At 42.7% G+C, this 17,485-nt stretch overlaps 1 protein-coding gene across 9 annotated transcripts in view; it reads left to right on the top strand.

The window, feature by feature from the left end:
- The window catches only part of DENND1A (DENN domain containing 1A), a 521,188-nt gene that overhangs the window by 319,463 nt on the left and 184,240 nt on the right, over window positions 1-17,485 (top strand). For all 9 annotated transcript variants that reach the window (XM_081282502.1, XM_081282504.1, XM_081282503.1 and 6 more), the window contains one exon: window positions 14,636-14,737. In XM_081282502.1, coding sequence (XP_081138628.1) covers window positions 14,636-14,737 — 102 coding nt within the window. The remainder of the gene's footprint in view (window positions 1-14,635; window positions 14,738-17,485) is intronic.

Here is a 17,485-nt window from a genome sequence, read left to right on the forward strand (position 1 = left end):
AACTACTACTACTCAGTGTTTTGTGCTGGGGATTGAGGGAAGGGGAAAGGAATGCAGCCCCATAGTCCTCCAAAGACAAGTTCTGATGACATTAACGCCTGGAGCCTGGTCCCCTAGCTGCTCCCTTCTCTTATCTGTAAAATTAAGATGATGTCATACATCTAAAAAGAGTTGTGAGAATTAACTGGTACCGTGGATATGAAGAGCTTCTTTCAAATGTCGTATCGAATATTTATTATCATAATTAGTAGTAAAAAATATGAGGCAAAGTTTGAGTTGATGAATCCCTGGAGATTGTTCTGTAAAGAGAGAAGGAATTGGATGATAGTTGGTTTTCCTGGCGTTTCCTTAGCATGCTGCATACCATTGGCACTCTCATCACATCTGGAGATTGCAGAGCGCAGTGTAGCAGGCTCTGGTCACCTCAGGCCTAGGAGAAGGTTAATGGGTTCCTCCTGGAAGCTCCCTCCTCTTTGCATTGGCATCTTCTTTTAAAATGAGTGTGATTCCAAAATGTCACTTAATTGTAAAGTTGAGATTAATTAACATAAAACAGTTTTAAACCCAACAAGTACTTTGGGCTCAGTTAAGCATCTACTGCTTCAGTCTCATTTGTCATGGTGGATATGTTCTCTTGTGGGACCAGCAAGCCCTCAATCACACTAGAAAAACTGAGTCATTGTTAGGAGAATCCCAGGGAAATGAGAGCATCAATGATGTTCTTGGTTCCCATTTTTCTTTTTATTATTTGGCCATCATTATATGAAAGTCCCATTTAACACTGTTAAAATGACTTTTTTAAAAACCTTGAAATTTATAAATTTTTACCCATTAATGCTTAAATGAATCAGATTTCTGCTAGGTAAGAAGTGGCCTGCCTGAGGCCTGTGGAAGAGTGGAAAGAGCCCTTGCCCTGGAGTCCTGTGGGCCTGGGTTCAGATTCTAGCTCAACATGATATGTCCCTTCAAATCAGCTCCTTTATTTAAAGGAAGGACAAGTTTAGCAGTGGATAGTTACTCTGTCACACGGTTTGTCTGCTGTACACAAAACTGCTCTTTCATTAGCCTCTTCAGAGGTGCCTGTTGGAAACACAAATAATGTTTTGGTCATTGAGTGAGGGCTACTAAAATGCACAGCATTTCAGCATCAAGGACACCACCTTGGTGAAGGTGCCCCTGTCTTACAGGTGGGTTTGTTAAGGTGCCTCATTCCTCAAGTGTAGTATGGGTAGAGTCCTAAGTTCATAAGAGTTTTTAGTGATGAACAAGGGAAAAAATACAAATCCCAGATTGGTGCCCATCACATGGGCACCAATAAATGAAAGTTATTAACAACATTATATGGGCATAGAATTGGAATACTTCAAAAAGAGCTAAAAGACACATCTAAGTTTGTCTTTGCCCTCTTTTCAGCCTCCATTTTTATTTTATAATGACTGATTTTTTTCTAAATTAACATTCACTTAAAGGCACTTTTAACTGAGTTCAGCCACATGGGGCTGGTGACTTCTTTTCATAGAAAACTCCTTGCAAGTGACTGAGGCGGGGCTTTTGTAGGACCTCAGAGACCGGCAGTGATGATTGAAGAGAGGTGCCCTTGGCCCAGGCAAATCCCACTTCAGATCTGGGCACATGTGGTTTTATTTAACACCATGCTCAGTGACTCAGGGTACCGGTTTGTGACCATCAGGCATTTGCTGTTGATATGCAAGGTCACCACAGTAGGGGTGTGTTTGTCAACCAAATTAAACTTCCTCTTAATGACCTAAAATAATTGATTCGGAAGGCCTTTAAACGGGCCAGGGCAATGTGTAAGCAAGCTGATCCGGCTTTTCTGCACAAATTACTGCATCTTGTTTATTGTATTTATGTTTTGTCTTTGTTGAGAAGAATGAGAATGGACCATGGGTTTTTGGAGGAGGCAGTGAGCCTAAGTTTGAATCAAAGCTCTATCATTTGTCTCTGACAGTCAACGGGTATGTGCTTTACATCCCCATCAGCAAAATGGGCACCTACCTAAAGGGGTGACAGAAAGAATATGGCCAAAGTGCCATGCACATTAGTAGGTCCTCAGTGCTGGATGTTGTTATGTACAAAAGATTTCCAATAGGCTCCTCAAGAAGACAGTATAATAGTAATTTGTACAAAGTAGTCAAACTGTGGTGTAATTTATACCTTTTTTATTCCTGCTAACCTGATTTCTCCATAAATCACTTGCTATATAAAGTTAAACATCTATACAGAAAATCATAATTAAAAATGGAGCAAATAAACCTCTTTTTCCATATTATTTTATTCTCAGCTGCCTTCAAAATTATTTTTAAAGTTGAACATTAAGATTTATGCCCTTTATACTACAAAAGGAATATGGTTTTTCTTTGCCCATGGATTCAAACATTCATGATCCAAGAAAGCTCAGGCCTTTGCAGATAAAACTTGGGGCCACCATCCTATGTTTGTAGAGAAACATAGTCATTGGCTTAAGGCCTTTCTTAAGTATCATCAACAGTGCCATTAAAGGTTTGTTTGTGGGTGGAAGTTACCAGCATCCCATAGAGTGGTTTATGTGCCCTTTTTTTCCTCCATAAATGCAGTATCGAACAAAAGCTAAAAGGTGTAGATTGGGGTTGCCTAGACTCCTAAATACTTCCTTAGCCAAATATCTGTTAAACCTTGGGACCTAGGAGTTAATTGTTTTGAACGAGTCAGTGGCAATAAATTCATATCCTCTCTCTTCAGCATTTGACTGCAAATATTTTGTACTGACAGAATGGGTTAAATTATGAAGCTTGATAAGTACATATGCACATTACCCATCCCTAGCTTTAGAAGAGGAAGGAAAAAAAAGAAAGAAAGAAAGAAAAAGATAGCTATGATTTTTGGAAGTTGTCCCAATTTTTAAAAATAAGAGAATTTGGACATTTTGGCATATGGGGTTTTTTAAATGAAATTTCATGGAACTGAAAACAGTCAATTTTAGGTTTCCAAAAATTGTTTTGATTTTCGTTGGTATAAATTTGCTGCACATGGTTTTGGGGAAGTTCTGAGAGATACATTTAGGATTTAGGGGTTGATTTTTTTTTTGTTGTTGTTTTTGTTAGATTTACAATTGAGTTTTTAAAGGTGATTTTTTTTTTTAATTCAGAGTATAAATTGGAGGAGACCAGAGTTCATTTATAAGGGTGTTTTTTGGTAATGACATCATTCTTCATTGCTGACCAACTGGACTCATGGACCAATTCATTGAGCCTCCTTTGGGCACGATTTGGACACCAAGACTCTTGATGCAAGTGACTTTGGCCATTCCATTAGCAGCAGCTGGGGATGATCAACACTGTGAGCATCACCTGTGTAGAGTCAGGATTATTGCACATCAAGGTTGGGCAGAGAGGGAAGATGCCCAGGAGGGGGCTCCAGGCCACCTGCTGTGTGAGGATCAAAGGGTTGAAAGGTCAGAGGGCACAGCTCCCTTAACCATATCTGTCTGTGCAATCGCTGCCTCAGATTGTAAATCTTGGCAATTTCATTAAGGCCTCCTGGCTGCTACTGGGGCATTGGAATAATAAAATTTTATATCTGCTGCCTTTCCTGCCTCTGGCTGCCAGACTGATACATTCTGCACAAGATGGGGACGTCTTATGATCAGAGCAGCCCTGATGAAACCTCAGTTAAGAATTTGAGATCCACAGGACCTTATCTCAGGAATTAAAAAAGAAGAAGAAGAAACAACTCCACACAAACTATCTAGCAGCCATTTGGATTTCCAGAGCACCTCTCCTATGAAAAGCAAGTTACCAGCATTTTCCCTCTTGCTAAATGCTTCCTCCTACTCACAGTAGGAGAGGCGAGCTGTGCCCGTGCTGCCGCTTATTAAACAGCCCCACTTCTAATGACTGGGGGTTCTATCTTCTGGGAAGCCCCCAGCATCCAGACGGGTCTTTCTTCTCACTTGGCAAATCTTTTGGGTGTTTTTAGAGATATGTCTTCTGAATATGATTTTCCAAATATTTCTCCTAGATCTTAAGGTTGTTATGGACCTTTAGGGACCCTTGGCTCCCGGGCAAGACAAATCACAGTAATGGCTGCCCCTTTACTGCCCATATGTTTAAGACCCCCTGTAGTTTGTTTGAAAAGTTAAGAGATTTTCACAGTGAAGGTGCCATTTCTGAAATTTAAAGTGTTCCTTTTCACCGGGAGATAAGTTCACTCTGATTAAGTCCGTAATTCTCACTAAGCCATGTTTATGGAGGCAATAAACAATGTTTCAGTGTGCTTGTTAAATTGGGTCTCCAACCTCTCCACTCTTTAAAAATTGACATTTCAAATAAAAGGCAGGTGGAGATGGGAGTTGGGGTTTGCTGTGCTTAGTGATAGATGAATCATGGCAAGTGGCAGTTGTGTCGGAGGTGGGAGGCCCCATTTTTATGATAGGGTGACCCCAAACCATTTTGGGACTAAGGAATCTGCATCCCCTTACACTCTCAGTGAAGCTCTTAAATTCAAGTCTTATTGTTTCCAAATTGGATGGATACTATTTTGAACCACTGCCAGACACATTGCACTCATTTAATTTTCACAAAAAGTCTGTGCTGTGGTAGTGGTGGCTCTATTTTATAGATGATGAAATTTAGGCACAGAGAAGTGGCTTATCCAAAATCACACAGCTAACAATTAGTAGAACCAAGACTCATGCCCAGTTATTGTATGAAGTGTTTTAGTATATACAAACAAAAAGCATTACACTGGCCTACTTTGGGGTCTGCTTGCTATCTCATATTAAGCACTCTATATGTCCATGGAGGTGATAAGATAAATATGTGACATGGCTGCTGTACTTAGTATGTGCTCAGCACCAGCTCTGTGCTGCTACACAGAAAAGGAGAAGAGTCCTAGACACAAATCATAGCTGTTTTCACCCTGGGACCTGGAGTAAGTTACTTTGCCTCTTTCAGCTTCATTTTGTTCTTCTGTAAAATGTGAATAATGATGCCTATTCCTTGAGGTTGCTTTGAAGTTATTTTTAAATAATATATTTTAAAATGTGATAGTTTTAAAACTCTACAGTGGTGTTGCGGCACAAATGTGAAAATAGTGGATTAAAGCAGTTACTTTAAGGGGAAAATGACGTCACATATGAAATGAGAAGAAATATCTCTGAGCAGGTTTTAATTGAGGGCTGTCATATCTGTTGTCTGTTGTACTTGGCTTAGGACTTAGAGATGGCCTTCATCATGGGAGCAAATGTAGTGGGAAGGTTTTCTTGAAGAGCAGATGATGTAGTGGGCTGGAGACAGTCATGGTGAACTACGTCTGGACCGTGCTTCATGTCTCACTAAGGGCTCTGCGTACTGGTCCCTCATTTGTGCTTCGCAACAATGGGGAAAAGGATGACACCTTCTACATCTTCTTTTACATGTGGGGACACTGCGTTTCAAGCAGTAGGTAGGCAAATGTAGTTTGAGGCAAAATCCTGGCAGAATCAGAGGCACAAACAGGCATGTCCTCTGCCCTTGGCAGATGGAGGGGCTGTGTTGGGTTGACTTGTAGAGTGGACTGCTGGGAGAAGTGGAGGAATCCATATCATAGAGGGAGGCTTGGCATTGAGGGAGCCCCTACCCAGTGGCCACATCTAGAGGGAACAGGTGCTCCAGTGTCTCTGCCAGTCCATCAGTAGTCCTGGAGGTAAGGATTATGACCTCTGGTCCACAGAGAGGGAAACTGATTCACATGGCAGCTAAGATCCTTGCCTTTACTGCTGCCTAGTTCTCAAATGAAAAGCCAGGACACAAACCTTGGGACCTTTTGTCCCTGGGCCCAAGACCATCCAGAGGAGGGAATCAGACAAGCTCTGTGTGCATGGAGATGCTTGCTCTCCTGGGGTCAGGTCTTTTCTACTACCTATGACTGTGCCCATCCTCAGATGTATCCATGCCCTATTCACAAGGAGGCTGGGAACCCCTGAGGTTCAAAGATCATGGTTGAATTTTTTCCCTGTATCTTTAAGACCCAGACTAAAGTAAATGGGAATGGCTGATCCATACATGAGTGACCAAATGTTGAGTGAATGAACACCTGGTGGTGGCTGCCAAGAAAGGAGTTTTTCAGAGAAAAAGGCCCTTTGCTGACCTGGCTTGGCAATCTCTAGACGTGTTAATGAGTGTCAGTGCTTATTACCTTGTGAGGAGTGGATGCGGCCTGGCCTGGGAGGCATTTACCCTGTTTCCCTCCCTGCCAAGCTTCTGTTTCTGTTTAAAGCACACTAGGAAATTCCATGGTGTTTTCAGGGCTCCTCTGAACTATTGGGCTTAGATTTTAATTTTGTGGGGCAGGAAGGAGCAAATCAGTGACTCCTGGCTCCAAAGAAAAGCCACTACGTTTATCAACTTCTTGGCAGCTCAGTGACCTTTAGGGCCTGAGGAAGGGAAGGAAAATGTCACTCTTTATCTGTACGTACCCTAGATTTCAGGAGGGAATAAAGAGTTTAGAGTCCTGAATGTTTGCCTTTCCTCTTCCCATTTTTTTCATTTTCCTTTTCATTTCTCTTTCCTTTCCTTCTAGGAGGCCACCAGCTCCCCAAGCTGTTCTTTGTTATGTGCTCATATGTATGCGCATGCATTTGAGCACATTTCACATGTATCGTAGAGTAGAAGGAACACTGGCTCGTGGAACCAGATTCAAATTCTTTCTCTGACATGGTATAACAGCCTGGGCAAATTATTTGATTTCTTTAGCCTCCGTTTTCTCGTCCATCAAATGGGTATGATTTTTTAAAGGAAACCCTCTCTTCCTTGGGAATTGTAAAGAGTCGGTCAGGCATCAAAGTACTACAGGCCTTGATTCATCTGTATGTTATATCTGCAGATTTAAATAGCACATAAGCAAATAAGGTGATGCATTGGGAAGTACAGAGGCCTTGCTGTCCAGCTGAGTCAGTACTTAGTGCCACTGCTTCTTAGCCACATGACTTTAGACAGGTTGTTACCTTCCTGACTCTTGGTATCCCTCTTTCTCTACAGGGGTGCTGTGAGAATTAGGATAACTGATATGTTAATAGTGGGGCCCTGGAAAGAGCACAGTGACTGGTGGCTATTATTTTGTTGCCATGAGCTGTCAGTAAGAGATGAATGCAGAGCATGGAACACAATTCCTGGCATGCGCAGGTCCCCTGCAAATTCAGCTGTGGCTTGGACTTTTCTGTGACCATAGGAGTACACTTTGCAGAAAAAGCAACTACATGAAACTCAGCAGTTATCATTCAGTTTAGAATATAAACTATTAAGATGTAGCTTTTGGTTTGATTGCATCTTCACACCTGCCTTTCAAAAAAAATTTTTTTTAAATGCTGCCAAAATTATACTTGAGAGTACATTGAACATAGCGCCAGGACCCATATCAGTTGTGCCACTCACAGGGGAAGGAACTTTGACGCTTTTTGCCCCAGTGCTGGGGGTGGAATCCAGTGCCTCGCACATTCTAGACAAGCACTCTGCCACTGAGCTACAGACTCAGGCAGCAGTATTTCAGAGAATGTGCTCATGTGAGACATACCAGGAAAAAAGCAATAGGTTGATGGTAATCTACATTTTAATAGCAAAAATTGTAAAAGGACAGTCTCTTTAGCTTCCGGCTTTGCTTTGAAAGTCAGTTGTTTGAATCCTTCATCTCAGAACTCTATTCCCTTTATTGACATAACCACCAAATTGCAAATATAGTAACTTGCTTTTAATTGCCCCACATTTATTGATCATTTAGTGCAGTCAGGTATTGTATAAATTCCTTATACATATCACCTGACTAAATCCTCACAATACAGTTGTGCAGCACTATCCCCATTTCATAGATAAGAAACCTGAGGCTCAGAAGGAAATAACTTGCTGGAGGTTACACAGTGCAGAGGCCAAGGCTTGAATCTGGTGGCTTCCTTACAGAACCCATAGTCTTAATCACCATGTGAATGCCTGTCTTACTTTCTGTGTCCACTGTGAATTAATTCTACAGTAATTAATTATGATAATTTTACATGATTGTTATCATTGCCATCATTATTGTTATTCCCCTCACACTTCCTTGAACAGACTTCAATTTGCTTACGTTGGGCTTACATTGACCGTCTGGGCTTAAGTTGACATCTGCTGTAAGGCTGGCCTCCCAGTGGAAGGGATCCAGACTGTCATTTCATTCATTCTCCAGCTAATGAGTATGAGGTTCACGTCAGGCTCTGTGCTGGGCACTGGGGACAAATAGGACATGACTTTGTCCTAGTATAAGTCCATAGAAAAAGTTCACTGGGTTCTGGTTCTTTTACACCATGAGTGTCACCTAACTGACCGCCAAACCCTCAGCACAATCTATTGGAGCAGGCCAAAAAAGGGAGGCAAGAGCAGTGCTGAGGGTGGAACCTAGGGCTTCGCACATGCTGGACAGTGTCCCACCTGGCTTCCCAACCAGGTAAGTGCCTGAACACTCTTCAGAACCATCAAATTGCCAGGGCCAACGCTTGCCCCTAGTTCTATGGCCTGGATTGGAGTCCTGCTTTTTTGTCACTAGCTATTTAATCCCTTCCCTGGATAGGCAGAGTCATCTATGTTCAGGCTGGCATGATTTAAATGAGTGTAGTCTGTGTTTTTTTAATATTTGATGGTGGAAACATCATTGTTTTCACACAATCAACTCTAGAAAGTAAGACTGTATAAAATCATCGTAGCTTTAGGGAACACCAAAAGTAGAGTGATCTTCATACAGACCCCACCTTGTGTAGGAAAGTATATCAGAAAATCTAGAGACATTGGATTTTTAGGTTTATCCTAAGAGGGTATAAAATGAAAACAGTTTTTTAACAATCCTGAGCAAGACAAAGTGGGCAGGGAGCCGAACACGTCCACAAATCATATGCATTTTGGGGCATGTCCCCGGGGAGAGTTGCCTTGTTGTGGCACTCATTCACCATCATCCATGCACTCTTATCTTTTCAGGTCTGTTGTGATTTTTGTTCTGTGTTCTGGACATGGTACTAATGTGTTTATCAACTTCATTGAGATGTAATTTATGCATAATAGAACATTCATTTGAAGTGTATGAGCAAATGAATAGGCAGAGTCATCTATAATCCTCCATGAAACTACCACCACAGTAAATACATAGAATATTCCTATTACCCCAAAAGGTCATTTCTTTTAGCAGACACTAATTTTGCACTTCTCATGTGCCAGGCACTTTTCTAAGTATTTAAAAAATGTTAACCCATAAGGTAAGTTCTGTTATCCACAGTCAGCAGATGAGGAAACTGAGGCATGGTAAGATTAAGTGACTTGCCCAAGTTTGTATTGCTGGTGAGGGGTGGAGATTAATTAGAATTCAGATGAACTGGCTTCTGGGTCTATGTTGTTCTCGTCTGGTTCTACTCCCTCTCATTCATTCATTCATTCATTCATTCATTCATTCATTGCTTCCACCCAAGCCAAATATTGGGGTAGCCGCTGAATGTATCGAGATCTAGTTCCTTGATCCCAAGAAGCCCAGAGATTATGAAAGGAACCAAATACTCAATCAGATTCACTCTAGACACACAAGTTGTTCAGATCTGTGAGTAACAGCCAGGGAACCCAGGCTGTGGAAAGTTCGCTGCTCCCTCAGGTTCTCCAAAGTGAGGGGAGCCACAGCTGAGCTCTAGGGACCATCAGAGAAGAAGAGGCAGGCAGGGAAGGAGCTGCTGTTCATTGAGTACCTGTTATGGGTATTCTGGGACTCACATTCACTTCTATAAACCTCACAACTACCCTGTGAGGCAGGGTCTATAATTGATCCCCATATCATGGATTGAAAACCTGAAATGTGTGTGAGATTGAATATATTGAGTGAGGCTACCCACTGGGTAAGAGCAAACCAGAGGTGATGACCTAAGTTATAGCCAGTGTCTTGTCCTCTCAACTGCCCCTAAGCACCTCTCATACTATGCATTTCCCCTTCCCTGGCCCCAAAAATAGGGGTCAAGTTAAGACTATGTGACAAAGCTTATAGGGAAAGACATTTTTGATTAACAATATTGATGGGAAGATGCCATTTTTGCGTTTCTCTGTGTAAGAAATGCCATTTGGAGAGCCGGTGTGCATGTCAGTGTGTTTTTTTTCTTTTTTTTTTTCCTTCATTCTGAGAAAAAGCTTATAGAGCCTGGTGGGGGAAGGGTTTGCAGCTGGCAGGAGCTTTGGCATATGTTGTAACTAAAAAGAGAGGGAATGTGTTGGTGGGACAAGCTACCGGAGAGCTGTCTCGGTGTGCTGCGGTACTAGTAAGTGTTTTAATTGGGTAGGATTTTTGGAGGACTATTTTGACATCTGCTCGTGTCTTTGCTGATTTTTCTTCACTTAGAGTAGGAAACACAAGCTGTGGATAAAATGACTTTAAAATAATTGGAAGTAAAGATGTCTCTCTCAAAGACAAATTTGAAAGGGACACTTTTTAAGAAGTGGAAACTAAATTCCACTTCTAGGAATCCATCCTGAAGTACAAAGCTTTATCCTACAGATTTCACGACAATATTATATAGAATAAATTCTTTAAAGCTGGAAATAACATTCAACCAAAGGGACTTGGCTGAGTTTGTCTTCATGCAGTGGAGCCCCCTGTAGCAATTAGTAATGATCTTCACAAAGCTTTGAATGGAGTGGAGCATTGCTTATACTGCAATCAGTGAGAAAATCAGAAAGGAGCAATAAGAACGATTTCAACTATGTTTTTAAAAGTAAGGAGGGAGGAGCATGGAAGGAAATACACCAAAATATGTTATCCAATTGAAGGATCTAAGGTAATTGTAATTTTCTTTGAAATCTTCTTTCCCTCCCCTCACACCCCTCCTTCTTCCAGCCTTCTTTTAATTGCAGTACTGGGCCTAGCACATGCTACATAAAGCACTTTACCACTGAGCTACATGCCCAGTCCTTTTTAAAGTTGTTTTTTGAGATAGGGTCTCACTGAGTTGCCCAGGCTGGCCTTGAACTTGTGTTTCTCCTGCCTTGGCCTCTTGAGAAACTGGGACTGCAGGTTTGCACCACTGCACCCAGCACACCTTTCCCATTTTTTGTAGTAGGTATGTATGATGTTTCAGATACAAAAGGCAGGCCAGATTTTGCAGAAGAGAAAACAGATCCTGAGAGCAATCATATAACTGTATGCACCTCACAGCTACTCATTCTGAAGCCTAAGCAGAGGATTTAGGATCTCTTCAGAGAGGGATAAACTTTGGAGTCAAGACTCTGCTTAAAGCCAGCTCTGCTGCCACTCACTGGCTATGGGGCTTTGGGCAGTTTGTTTGCCTCTCTGAGCTACCAGTTCTTCACCTTTACCAGGGACATGGTAGTATCTCCCTCACAGCATGGTTAAGATGAAGTGAGCTGGCACCCAGTAATCATCCAGCTTCCTTCTCCTCCAGCACTTCCCACTTCACAGCCTCAGTGTGAGTTTTTCTTGCCTTTCTTCATTCTCCTTGTTGCCTTGAGTCTTTCAGGGACAGGGCACCATCCGGCCAAACCAGCCTCTGATTCTTTCCTTGGGAACACTGAGCTTCAGGAACGCCCTTGAACCCATGCCAGCCCCTTTGGAGAGGCTTTGCCACCAAGAGGGCAGCATTGTCCTACAAGAGGAAACTGTGCCACTGTAGCTCCTGCCTGGAGCCTGGTGCTAGGGGCATTTCGGTTACTAAGGGGACCCTGGCCTGCTAAATCTGAAGAAAGGGCCAGGTTTTTTCCTCTTCTTCAGCCTGCTGCCATTGTTGGAAAAGTAAACACTCCACACAGCTTAGCGGGCAAGTCCTCCAGCCAGGAGTGGGAAGAAATCAAAAGCCTGCCCCAGCCTAACCATGGAGAGTCCACAAGGGCTGGTCTGTGCTGCTGGGGCCCCTCTGGGGACAGAGGAACAAGGCCCGATTCTGGTCCAGAATCAACATCCACTCACAAGGCCTTTCAGCCCCTGATGCTTCTCTCCAGTGGTCATTGCCTCCTGCCCCCTTCTGTTTGGGGCTGTTTGGGAGGTCAGATGAGGCAAATAGGTGATTCTTGGTACAGGGGCCTCCATTTAGTCTTCAAGGCCTGGCATCCTCCACTGCCTCTCTGATTCAGTTTCTGTGCTTTAGCATTCAAAATGAGAAGCAAATGGTTACCACCAAGAGAATGGAAGCATTTCCGCCCTTTAAGCCAATGCTACTACAGCTCTTCTGTCTATAGCTATTGTATGTGTTAAATAATAATAATAGCCGCTAAATGGTAAATAATAAGCTGTACTATGGCTCTGCACTGTGTGTCCCTGACCTCTAATTCTCACACAGTCCAGGAGGACGTAAGAGAAGGAGAGGTCATAGTTCTTCCAACTTCTCAGATGAAGAAACCAATTAGACACACAGCCTTAGGCAAGCTGTTGCACTTCTTGGAGCCTCAGTTTCTCATCTTGAAAATAGGAATGGTGATATCTCACTACCAGGTCACTGGTGGAAATGAAAGCATCTGTGTGGTGATCCTTCATGAGCTCCAAAATGTGACATAGTGGAAAAAATGGTTGTCCATGCTGTTTATTTAGCTTCCTGCTGGTGCAGTGCAAGGCCTTCAACCTGCTGAGTTGCTGGCAGAGTGGGCAGCTAAAGAGCTGTGGACAGCTCTCCGACTCTTGATGTCCTCCTCCATGAAACAGGGATTATGCTTTGTAAGACAAAAGTGCTGTACAACATTCAGTGATTGAATTATTATCAATCCCTTCACCATTTTTTGATGGCCGTTGGCCTATAAATAGGGCAGTCATTAATATGCATATTGAGGTTTAGTGGGGAGAATAAACTCAGATTAGCGATCTTGTCCATCCTCTGTGGATCTCAGCACGTGGTAAGGACTTGACAGATGTTTTCAGGTTGATCAATAGGTTTGTGGACTGCCCCAGTGGCCCAGAGGAGTCAGATGGAGTTAGAGGCTCTGGTCCTAAGTGGAAGGCTTGCCCAGGAGTATTTTTTCAACCCTAGAAGGCTTCTGACCAGCATGGTTCCACCCTCCTGCTAGGAAGAATCTCAGAATGTTTATTTAGGTACCAAGTGCTATCCTAGGGACTGGAGTTTAAATATCAGCCAATGTCAGCACTTACCAAGCATGGATCACTTCATTAGGCACTGGTTATTAGCCACACAGTGGCAAGCTTTACAGATGAGCCCAGTGGGGGGAGGCAGGCAAACGGGTGCCAGGGCTTCAGGGATGAGGGCTGAGATCAATCTACTGAGGGTGGCGACAAGGAGGTGGATAGTGTGGTGCAGGGAACATGGGCTACGGAGGTAGCCAGTGCTATTTGACCTTCTACCACTTACCTCATTTGTCTGAACTCGTTTTCCTCGAGTTATGAACAATAAGGGTAATAACATCCACTTTGCGGAGTCTTGATAAAAATTATTTGTACTTTTAAATTGGTCATGTCCAGAGCATTAGCAAATGGGCTTTCACACCATCATATGTCTGGGTCTGGTGTTAAAGACATTCCCCACCTCCACCCCAGCCAGGGCCTTGGTATGCACACAGGTTGGCTCCTTCAGTTCCAGCCTTGCTGGCCAGATCTCCTGGGCAGTGCATACCTAGACAGTCATATGGTGCACTCGATAGGAAATTAATAATGAAATCAGTCCCTTACATATAGGGTTACCATATGTCTGCCTGCCTGTTGCCCTGGTATGATATGCACTCTTCTAAATTCACAAGTGTCCCAGTTTGAATGACACCTGATAGGGTCTTCCTACTTTGGGCAAAATAAAATAGACAATAGTCCTGAAGTTTAAAACCTGTGAGGAGCAAATTTGATACAAATGGGGAAGGAGGACTGAATGATGGTGGGCAGGCAGGAGAAAGATGAAAATGGATTCTAGCAGTGGATTAACAGTGGAATTTGAACAATAAAAACTCAGGTCACACAATGTAATACCACAGTTTATAGATAGTTGCTGCTAGATGAGGGGCTCCCTTCCTCCCTTCACCAAGCAGAAGTACCTCTTCTAGAAGTCCTGAGTCTCCCTTATCCTACCACTAAACGAGTGGCCCATGGCCAGAGCCATTAGTAGCTGGGTTTTTATGGAAAATGGAACCAGACTGAAAGTGTGACCTTCCTACTTAGTGTTCAAGAGAAATGTGAACATACCATATTCTTTACCCAAGAATGATGAAATCCAAAAGAGAGATGAGCAGGTTGCTTTTGGTAAATGAGAAGAAAGGAATGAATGTGGGTGTCTTAAAAGCCCTTTGTATATTCCTGAAGCCAGAGGTTTAGGTCTTCAGCTTATGTTTAAAAAAGTACACTCATGTGCATGCATGTGCACATACACAGAGAAAACAACGATAGGGTACAATCTTTCTCTTCTTAGCTGTGAGACCTGGGGCATGTTACTTAGGGTGGGTGAAACTCCCTTCACTCCTGAGCCTGGGGATGACATGCAAACTCAAGAGTTTTCACAGGAGTTAAATGAATAACAAATGCGAACCATTTATGGGCTGCCAGAGTACTAGTAAGCTTTGGTCAAATGTCACCTTTTTCTCTACTCCCCTCCCTGTAGAAGCAAAGAGGGAATATCTGTGTCCTGGTAGAATTTCAATGACTTTCTCTTCTGGATTTTGTTTACTTGCAGAAAGTCAGAAACATGGCCCTGGATGATGTTGTAATCCTGAATGTGGATACCAACACCCTGGAAACTCCCTTTGATGACCTCCAAAGCCTTCCAAATGATGTGGTGGGTAATGCGCTCTTGAGATCTGACTCCTGCTTGCTTGTGCCATGGAAATGAACATGACTTAGAGTGTGTGGGGGGAGAGAAGATAGCTGTGGTTTTCCTGTGGCCTAAGAACTGTGGTTTGTTTCTCGGTCTTCTCTGAAACAGGGTAGAAAGTTGTGAGGTAGTTTATTCTTTGAGTTTTATTTTGCTCTGATGACTTTCATCTGAAAGTCTGTGAAGTAATTCCAGAGTCTGAGCAACTTCTCTTCTGTGGGAGCCTTGGAAGGAGGGATGCCACACTTCCCTAGCACATTGCCATCTCTAGAGAGCAGGGTAGCATCTTCTGAGTAACACCCAGATGGTGGGTAGGAGGGTTTTCAGTGTGTACAGTGTACAGTAATTCAAACCTATGTGGGTTCTATAGAATTGAAAGTGACTGGCTGCCATATTTGCCAGTTGACATCTGGCCATACTAGTATCTCACGTCAGCTCCTGTGGCAGCTTTGAAAGTTGACTTGTCTACCCCATAATCAACCCAAGGGAGAATCTGGCCTCATAGGCAAGGGTGGTCTTCATGTTCCTGTGGTTCCATGTGCCAGAATATCCATACATTCTTCTGGCTTCCAAAATGAAAGAAGCCCATGTTGCTGGCCCTGTGCAACAGATCAGACTGGGTTTGTGTCTGGGAGTGTTTGACATGGTGGGTGGTGGTGCTCCATCTGTCAGGAGCCCCTGTGGCACTGTGCTTTTCTGAAGGGATTACTGTGTGTTGATGATTTCAGACTTCTCTGCTTTTACCTTCCTGTGAGATTTGGGGATGGAATGTTATTTGTGTGCTATATATATATAAAAAAAATGTTTCCTTTGCAGCATCACTGAATAATGGCTACTATCATTGACCTGTTGTTCACTAGGTGCTGTGCTAAGTCCTTGTCACTGACCTCTCCTTTACTCTTTGCACCACTCTGAAGAAGGTCTCTTCTCCACTCCCAATATGCAAGCCCAACTCTTGAGTGCATAGAGCCTACCCTGTTCCCGTTCCCTGGTCAAGCTCCTCTGTAAGGCATGGATCTCTCAAGCAGGGACCTTGCAACTGCCAAGTGAAATGTGGGAAGTAACTGACTGGGAGGCATATCAGCTGCAAAATAATGGCCAAGGGCTCTGACACAGAACAGGATGACTGTCAGCTCAGAAACCATGCAGTGTTCCAACTGACTCCATCTGCATTACTCTAACCCTGTACAGGCAAAGAGAAGGCAGAACTCCATAGAGTACCTTCCAGTAAGGGAAAGCAGACATGTAAATCATATGTACACCACAGTGTAACATAACAGGGACCACAAGGGAAATAGAAATCAATCACAGAAAGGCCCAGGAGAGAGAGTAACAAACTTTGGGAGAATTTAATGGAATCTTCCTTAAGATGACAGGTTCTAAGATTCCTTTTAAGTGATCTTTGAGGCTTTCTCAGGGAAGCAAAGGAACTCAAGCAAGTTATTTTCTATCTTAGCACTTCAGCTTCCCCCTCTACAGGAGAGGTGCCAAGAGTACTCTTAGGATTATTGTGGTAAATTATAATGTTCACCCAACGCCTAGTACAGTGTTCATATGTTGCCAGTGGTCAATAAACGGTATCTGCATTTTTTAATAAAATAGTTGTTGATAATTACAGACAAGTTAGTAGATCACTAATACCCTCCTGGTCCTAACAGTCTCAGCCTGGGCATATTGGGCTTCTTAACTTCAAGCTGGTTTGAAAGGGAATTGAGAATATTTTACAGCAGTGTTTCCCAACATGGGGTCCCAAGATAGTAATGGGAAGGGAATGTGTGGTCCATAAGGCACCTATTGTATTTCAGTGGAATTCATAAGTTGGATTCTGTAATGCTACATGAACTTTACAAGAGGAGAGATTCTGTCTCATCTTTGACACAGGACCTGCTACTTCCAGTGTATCAGCATGTCCACAGTTGACCCTACAATCTCTCCTTTTTGCCAGAGCTGCTGAAGGATTGAACAACTTAAACATTTTGTTAGTCCACATCCTCTTTCCCATCCCTCCTAAATGCCACCTGATGTACCCTCTTGTTTCTCCCCTGCACTATTGCCAGCAGCCTACAAATTGGTTCATCTAATCCCATCTTCCTCCCTCCAGCCCTTCCAGGTGTACCAGAGTGACTTTTCTAAAAACAAAAATTAAACTATATATCCCTCCAACTTGAAATTGCTCCATCAATGAAAATGATCTGGAAAAAAAAAACTTTTAAAGACAAAATATTCTTCCAAAACTTGCCTCTACTTATAGATTCAAGGCAAGTTTGCTTTGTTCACTTTGGACTCACACAAACCTATGTTTAAATCCTGGCCATGTGACTTGGGGCAAAATTACTAAAGCTCTCTTTATTTCTTCATAAGGTTATTGTAAGAATTCAATGTGACGTATATAATCAAAATATCCATCCTGTGGTCACTCTAGATGGTAGTTAACAACAAAGTACAGGTGTGAGTGATGATAAGCACAGCATTTAAAGCCCCACTTCATGGTGTGATGCTCCTGGGGTTTCTATTTGATTGTTTTTTCATAGTTTTAGCTCTCTCCCCTCCCTTCTTCTAACCCTATATTAGTAGTTCTCCCACACTTAGGTATTGTTCCATAGCTTCATACTTTTTATGCAGTTTCTTTTGTTCAAAATATCCTATCCCACCCATTAATCTCTCAATTACTCTTCAAGACTTTCTCTAAACATTATGCTAAAAATTTTCCTT

The sequence above is a fragment of the Spermophilus citellus genome, assembly GCF_964194105.1.
Source record: "Spermophilus citellus genome assembly, chromosome: 2".
Taxonomy (NCBI): domain Eukaryota; kingdom Metazoa; phylum Chordata; class Mammalia; order Rodentia; family Sciuridae; genus Spermophilus; species Spermophilus citellus.